Below are 8,784 nucleotides of genomic sequence, written 5' to 3' on the forward strand. Positions count from 1 at the left end.
GGGGGCTGTGTCTGGCCGTTCCTCCCTCTCCATCTTCAGCAGGAAAGCCAGGAGAGGTGATAGGGAGAGATAGATAAAGAAAGTGAGATAGAGAGAGAGAGGGAAGAGGACTAGGAAGAAGAGGAAGAGGAGGAGGGAAGCTGATGATGGCTTCTCCTCTCTGACTCTCCGAGAGCTGCCTCTGTTGCTTTTGCCTCCGTCTCCGCCACCGCTGCCGCTGCTGCAGCTGCTGTTTGGAACGCTAAGCGAAGCAACAACGCCAGACGGTCAGTCAGCCTGAGAGCCCAGCACTCGGAGGACAACGACGACTCCTCGCGACTCGACGCTGGGCTCCGAATGTGGCGGAGTTGTTTCTCCGAGTTGTTTCTCCGAGTTGTTTCTCAGAGTCGTTTCTCAGAGTCATTTGACGGAGGGGAAAGTTTTGCAAGTCGGAACTGCTTAGGGTTAACAGAGTAGAGGAGAAACTGGGGCTTAAATGCCAGCCTTTCTGAGGCAAACAAAAAAAACTCCTGAGCTGATTTAATTCAGCAAAATCGTGAGGAACATATTTTTGTGGAAGGCACCCCAGGGAATTTTTTCTCAAGTTTTGAGGATTCCTTTTTTTGGGGGGGGAACATTTTGCGGGGAACGCTGGTGGCATCAGCAGAGTAAGGAAAGATGAGTGTTCCGATGCTGAAGATTGGTGCTGTGCTCAGCACCATGGCGATGGTGACCAACTGGATGTCACAGACTCTGCCCTCACTGGTCGGCCTCAACGAGACCGTAGCGCACAGCGGCACCTCTGAGAGGATCATTAGCGTATGTACAGTGTGTGTGTGTGTATGTGTGTGCTTGTGTCATTCTGCTGGTGTGTGAGTAATTACCTGATCTCCTTATCCCCTCTCCTTAGTGGCCACTTGTATTGTATATGAATATGAATTAACAATCATTTCACGGCTTAAAAGGTGCGCTGGCTCTAAGCTGTGTATGTATGTTGTTTGTATGTGGTGTTTGAGGGTATAGCGAAAAGAATGTCCTGGGTTTGGTTGTGAAATATCAGAAAGGCACAGGCTGGAGTTTTAATGTTTTGAATGAGTGGTTTGGAATTTGGAAGTTGGATCTTTATTGACATCTGATTGCACTACAGGCACAATTTATGTTTTAAAGGTAGGTCCGCTATTCAGACAAAAGGTTGTTATTTGAGCTAAGCGTCCAATCAAATTTCACCCATCCCTTGCGTTGTCCTGAAACAGACACAATTTATTAAAGGTGCAGTCTGTAGTTCTGGTGAAAGGTTGTGATATTTGAGTTAAACGGCCAATCACATTTCATCCTTTCCTTCCGTGCTCCTGAAGAATGTTTTAATTGGCTGGAATTGTTGATGACTTGGTCTAAGTCACCAGGTTTGTTTCCCATTTACAAAGCCTGGACTCTACAGACACCAGAGTTTGTTTTAGCACATATTGAATGGACAGCGAGAGGAGTGTGAGGAGCCATGTGCTGAATTTGACAAAAAGTGTAATGGATTCCATTTGTGAACTCCACCGTTAATTCAGAATTGAATCCATAGGCTACCCTATTGACTGCCCAAAATCACTATATAATCTGTAGAATTTCATCCACGGGCTACCCTATTGACCGCCCTAAATCACTAAGGAATCTATATAACTTCATCCACAGGCTACCCTACCGACTGCCAAAGATGATAGAGCCAATGTTTCTGTCCATTTGTACGATCAGTTGTACGAAAATTTGCCAGACCATGAAATCTATACGTCACTACAAATACACTGCACACAACCTACAGCTTCTCCCATGTCTGTGTTACTTTTCAATTAACCTTAAAACTGTACACACACTCACACACGACCTTACAAAGGTGTTTAACATCCGTGAGATGCCTGCAGAACTTCACCCAGGTCCAGGGCTGTAGTCTACGTGATACGCAGGTATACGCCGTATTACCACCTAAAACGTTCGTGGGTTTGCGTATATCCACTAAAACCTATGTCTCCACTAAAACCTAGGCCAGGGGGAGCTGTGGCACCGACCCATCACAGACAGTATACCCACCACAGAAAACTAGACTACAGCACTGCCCAGGTCCCCACATGTTTACCTAGCATCGCCACGCCCTTTGTCCCGATGTTACACTAATTATCTTGCATCGCTGATTTTAAGATATTTTTTGGTAAACCAATACAAAATACAGCTGCGTAAAACGTGCCCTTATATGTTCACACATGCCTCAGCCATTGTAAATGCCCCCCACAAATTCACGCAGGTCCCCACATCTTTACCCAGCTCCCAACCTCGTCACAGAGTTCCCCTTTGAGACGTGTTCTTGTTGCCTTAAAAGCTCAGCGAGTTTTTGTCCTAGAATCATACAAAGAACATCCCCACAAACCTTTAATCTTATACATATATGTCACTTGTGCATCAATGTTTTCAGTCAGGGGAAATATACAAAAACATCAAGGCATGTTAGCCTACCTGAAAAAGTCAAACAGGCCTGTGTCCCCTAAGGGTTTTTACCTTCACACTTCCTAACAAAGGTGACGCACAGTAGTCCCTTGTACGGATTTGCAGATTGGCATGTGTTTCAGGATCCAGACCGGCGCCAGGGAGCCTCAAGGTGACGTGTTGTTCTCTGCACGGCACTGAGGCTGGACGATTTCTCTAACTCCTGCATTAGCTAATTGGCCTTCTCCGAGCAACAAAAGACAGACCTCCTGGAACTGCAGGGCTTTTATACTTTTTTGTGCTAGTGTGAAAGAAAGAAAAGAAAGAAAGAAGGAAAGAAAGAAAGAAAGAAAGAAAGAAAGAAAGAAAGACAGAAGGGAAGAAAAAGAAAGGACTGAATTAATGGACGGCTGAATGGATGATCCTTTCTGGCAAAAGGGCAAATGCTCCCCAATATTTCACCTCTACTATAGTGAGATCACACCTACAATGGGTCAGTGTCATTTTTACTCTGACATAATCTCCAACACGTCTCAGTGGATATGACATGACAGCCATCCTGCTTGTTTCTTTCAGGAGGAGGAATTGAGATGCAAAAAAACATAACAGGAATAAAGAGGCTATTTGATTTAAGACATGTCAGACATCTATGCATTCGGTTTAAGACATGTCATGTATATCAGAAATCTATGCATTCGGTTTAAGACATGCCATACATATCAGACATCTATGCATTTGTGAAGGATATTGCGTTCTACTGGGTTCTAGTCCGGTTTAAGACATGTCACACATATCAGACATATGCATTCAGTTTCAGACACGTCATACATATCAGACATCTATGCATCCGGTTCTACAGGACGTTCGGTTCTACTGGGTTGTAGTCAGTCTGGAGTTTAATTTGAGTGACGTGCTCATCATGCTGCAGTGAGGCAAAGGAGACTCTCCTGGGTCGCTGTGTGTGTGATTGAGCTATCCATTAGGGCTTTAGTTAAACAGTGTAAACGTTAAATCAACTGAGCCATCCATTAGGGGGCTGTAGTTAAATAATTGAAACATTCAATCAACTGAGTTAACAAAGAGTTGCTTTGTTTGTGTATTAGCTTTTACGCAAAGAAATCCCAGCCCAACTTCTCCGTAATGACTTCTGAGTTTCACAAATCTGTCGTAGAAGTAGTTATGTTAAAGTAAAACTATTACACAAGCCAGCTTTTGCAAATGTATCCGAGATGTCAAAATCATTACAGTAGTCAATGACGAACAAGAGACCTAATTACACTCAGTGCTATTTGTGGTGTAAATTAAATGAACTCAATCCATGGTAACCAACTGACCTGACGCACATTTTATTTTATTAATTATTATTTATTTTTATATTATATTTTATAATTATTATTATATTATTATTACATTTTTATGGGAGCATCTGATGAGAATTCCAAAACAAACACTAGCCTTATCGGTTTCCCAGCCAGTATCCGCAGGTTGTGATGAGGCGCACACTGACACACACACTGACACACACACACACACACACACACACACACAAACACACACACACACACACTGACACACACACACACACACACACAAACACACACACACACACACACACACACACACACACACACACACAAACACACACTCACACACACACACTTACACACACACACACACACACACACAAACACACACACAAACACACACACTGACACACACACACACACACACACACAAACACACACACACACACACACACACACACACACAAACACACACACACACACAAGCTTGCGTGTAATTACATACACTTACAAAATCCCTGTCATGAATACTACACTTTCCCAATTTTCAGTTCCTCAGCTTCTCAGCCAACACCCACAAGTTCTTATTGTGGCAGCAACGTTTTCCTTGCAAGGACCTCTGGACAGAAATTTCACAAATCAAAATGTACGTGCAAAGTGGCCACAAACTGGACGTGGACATCATCTGCAATGAAGCATGAATTCCTCCAGAGGAAAGGCTAATTTATTCAGGACCATCTCTGTCACACACACACACACAAACGTACGCACACACACAGAATCGATTGGTTGCATTCGCTGCAGAGTCGCCTGGGAGGAAACCCTGTAAAACAGCAGTCAGTGCTCTAGACTCATCATGCCAGTCCCCTCTTGTCTTGGTTAGGCTGTGAGTACTGATGCACTGGAACGCTAGGAACACACACACACACACACACACACACTGCACATTCACAAGCTGGGAAAGGGGAAGCCGTCACTGACCCGTGTGTTTATAAATAGGCAGATATGTAGGGGATATGCTTGTGTGCGGGCACACACACACACACAAATGCTCACACACACACACACAAACGCTCACACAAAAACACACACAAATGCTCACACAAAAACACACACACACACACACACAATTGCTCTCTCACAAACACACACACACACAAATGCTTACATAAACACACACATACACATTCACATGTTGTGAAAAAAATCATATACACACGCACTTAAAAAAATAATAAGGCAGAAACATTTGAGACAGACAGACATATAGACACTCATTTTCAGAATGTCATGGTTTCGGGTGTGTGTTTTTTTATGTGCTTTTGTTTACCCTGTCTCTCTCTCCGCCTCTGTTCCTTGTGTCGATGTTCACGCTCCTTTCGTTACTTCCTGGTTCCTTAGTTCTTGGTTATTGAATTACTGGTGCCATCTGTTTGTGGTTAGTGTATTTAAGCCCCTTATGTTTCTTCATTTGTTGTTTGCTCGTTGTCATGAAAACGTTTGCCATGATGCGCTGCATGGACTGCTCCATGAGATTCTTGTTTCCTGTTGGCACCTGTTTATAGGACTGCCTTAGCACTGTTTCAGTTTCAGTTTGTTGTCTGATTGTTGCCATGACACTGTTTTCATGTCACAATTGTTCCCTTTTATTGGCCTGAGGAAGGAAAGTCTTCCCTTTTGCTGTATCTTGTCTCATGTCAAGCACTTGGGTCCAGCCTCCTACTCAACAGCAGTCGTATACTCTCAAATTACTCAAATCTATTTATTTCTCTCTCTGTCTCTCTCCCTCACTCTCACTCTAACACACAGAGATACACGCACATACACACATACACACACACACACACATACACACACACACACACACACACACACACACACACACCTGTACACTTTGTCCCTGTGTGTAGCACCTTGATTTACTGTGCGCAGGAGTTACTGAAGGCATCGTTTGTCTCCCCCCCTCAGTTCATTAGTTTGCATGGAAAGCACTTTCTGAACTGCAGTTATTCACATGAAAAGAGCTATATGAATAAAATGCAATTGATTAATAGGGAGATTGAGTGTAATGGTGTGGACCAGATGCAAAACACATATTTGGATAAATAAATGAGGTAGGCAAAAACAGAGGAAAGGACGGAAGGGAGAAGGGAGAAGTGAACCTGAGGGGTGGTAAACCTCCTAATAGCAGAGACCTACGGCTTTGTTTTGCATGGAGAATGAAACCAGGGGGCTCTTCTATTAGGAGGTGTACCACGTACCCTGAGTTGACTTAGCCAGGTTTGTCACTGATCCACGTTCTTGGAATACCCCTCAGTTCCCACCAGCCCAATCGTTGGGTTTTGTCAGGCCAGTGTGGAATACCAAACGTTGTCAGTTTATGTCGTTTCAACAATTTACAAACAGTGCTAGTTGGATTCTGGAATGTTTGACCACTGTGGTATGATTTTAAGATATCTATGTAAGGGATGATGTGTAGGCACTCTGAGATTATTTTGAATGAAAAGTGCGTTAAAAATCTAATTAATTATTATTATTATTATTAGTCCGACGTTCATTCTTAAGAAATAAAGCCTTAACATAGGACTCAGACACACTGCAGACTGGAACATTCTGTGACCTTCTGAGGAGCCGTGTAATACATTCGTACAAAACATGAGCTTTTTAACCTTTTTGGAGAGCTTCTTTTTCTGAACCTTTTGGCCTTTATTCGGATGGAAAAGGAGGAGTTGGCCAACAGGAATTGAGTTGGAAATGGAGAATACGTTTGAGCTCAGATCTCCCTCTGGGGACCCGAGAATGGCAAGGGATGCCAAGACTACCACTGCCCCCTTTTAAAAGGGCTTTTAGGTGGTATTTTTAGAATCTAATAATCAGCAAGGTTCTCAAAGGGAACTGGTTTTTAGGTGGTATTCTTAGAATCCAATAATCAACAAGGTTCTCAAAGGGAACTGGTTTTTAGGTGGTATTATTTAGCAGTTTAAAAAAAGGAACAACTTTTCCAGAGTAAAAAATGTAAGGTTCCATAGCTTGCTCCCCTAGGATAACCCATGATGTGTCTCTGACTGGCAGAACAGCAGAAAGCACTGTGCGTGTGTGTGTGTGTGTGTGTGTGTGTGTGTGTGTGTGGGTGTGTGCGTGCGTGCGTGCGTGTGTGCGTGCACGCGTGCGCGCGTGTGTGTGTGTGTGTGTGTCGGAAGGCTACTTGCATACCCTCACTCCTGGGATAACCGTGGGTGTTTAAATGTCACAGACACTATTCCTGCTGTAGTTGGCCTGCAAACACACCTTCCCATCAGATTCAAAACGAACGAAGAGGATGGAGAGATGAAACTGAAGATCTTTCTGTTGTTCCTTATGTTGTATGCTGATGTCTTTGTTTACAACAAATGCTGAGTATGCAACAGCGTTCAACATATAGAACATGTTTAATTTAGGGAAAGGGGGAAAGTTGTGAGAGGTGTTCACCTATGGGGGGAGGGGGGTGATACCAAGTTACAAAGGATTTTAGCGGGAAGAGGGGGGGGGGGGGGTCACATGTCATTTGCTTGAGACAGACAGAGTACAATTCCAAAGTGAGCTGCAGATACAAAATAAGGAGTTACTGTCTTACTACAACAGAATAGCAATATTTCCAGTTCCATCAGTTTGTATGTATGTGTGTGTTTAAAAAAAAACATCCATATCACAGAGAGTGTGTGTGTTCTTGTGTGTCACATGGAGCTCTCCCAGCTGTAGCCCACCGTGAGACATGGGTGAGTCATCTCACGCTCTCTCACGGCTCGTGCCCTCCTTCTCTCTCTCTCTCACACACACACACACACACAAACGCACGCACGCACGCATGCACCCACGCACACACACACACACACACACACACGCACACACACCATCAACACTGGATATAAAGCTATAAACACATGTACACATAGACTCAAATTCACACCGAAACAAACGTACACACATACAAACACACACACACACACACAAACATGCAAACAGGAACACACACACACACCGGACACTCAAAGACAACCAATGTCACACACACCCATGCGAGTATCAGTGGTATTTACCCAGGCTGACATTTCTCACAGCCATGAATCAAGATGGATTCACTGAGCCAGACATGCGATCAACCTTTCCACACACACTGGCATTAACACACACAAGCACACACACACACACTCACACACACACGGACACGACCACACACAGACACACAGGCACACACACACATGCACAAACACGCACACGCATACACACACACACACACACACACACATGCACATGACCACATGTGCGCACACACACACTCACACAGCTTTGTGTTTTCATTTGCCGTATCAGAGTTTTGATCCTGCCCTCTGATCTGTCTGACATTTATTTTAGACTCAGAGAGAACCCACACACACACACACACACACACACACTCATCATATGTTATTGGTGACATTTCTCCCCCAACAAACCAGTAACAAACCAGCAGTGTGTTTGTATGTGTGTGTGTTTTGTACGTGTGAGTGTGTGTGTTGTACGTGTGGGGGGTCGTAAACGTGAGTCAAAGTCAGATGGCGCTCGTTCCATTGCCACGGCAACAGCACAGCAGCGTCAGAACAGGAGCATGCCAATCAGGCAATCGGCCACTTAGGATTCATCAAGAAGAACCCTTGCAGAAAATGACCAACACACTCAACAAACAAACACACGTGACACACACACACACACAAACGTGACACACACACACACACACACACATGCACGTGACACACACAGACACATGCTCACAAACACAAGCCAATGCATACGTGGCACAAGCACACACACACTCATACAGACACACTCACATAATTATGTAAATACAAATTTGAGTACAGTGTGTACACACACAAATACACACAAATGAACTCTATATAAGAAAGCAAAAACAAGCCAAATACCGACATTCAAAAAATAATATTCCATGCTAAATCAAACACAACTACACAAACACACACACACACACACACCAGAACACACACAAACACAACTACCCAAA

At 43.9% G+C, this 8,784-nt stretch overlaps 1 protein-coding gene across 1 annotated transcript in view; it reads left to right on the top strand.

Annotated features, from left to right (window-relative positions):
- Nucleotides 1-657: 657 nt before the first annotated feature.
- Nucleotides 658-8,784, top strand: part of olfm2b (olfactomedin 2b) — a gene marked incomplete at both ends in the record, with an annotated part of 55,200 nt that continues 47,073 nt past the window's right edge. Inside the window, one exon of the mRNA XM_080847688.1 lies at nt 658-798. Coding sequence (XP_080703814.1) covers nt 658-798 — 141 coding nt within the window. The remainder of the gene's footprint in view (nt 799-8,784) is intronic.

The sequence above is a fragment of the Sprattus sprattus genome (assembly GCF_963457725.1).
Source record: "Sprattus sprattus genome assembly, chromosome: 1".
In the NCBI taxonomy this organism is placed as follows: Eukaryota; Metazoa; Chordata; class Actinopteri; order Clupeiformes; family Clupeidae; genus Sprattus; species Sprattus sprattus.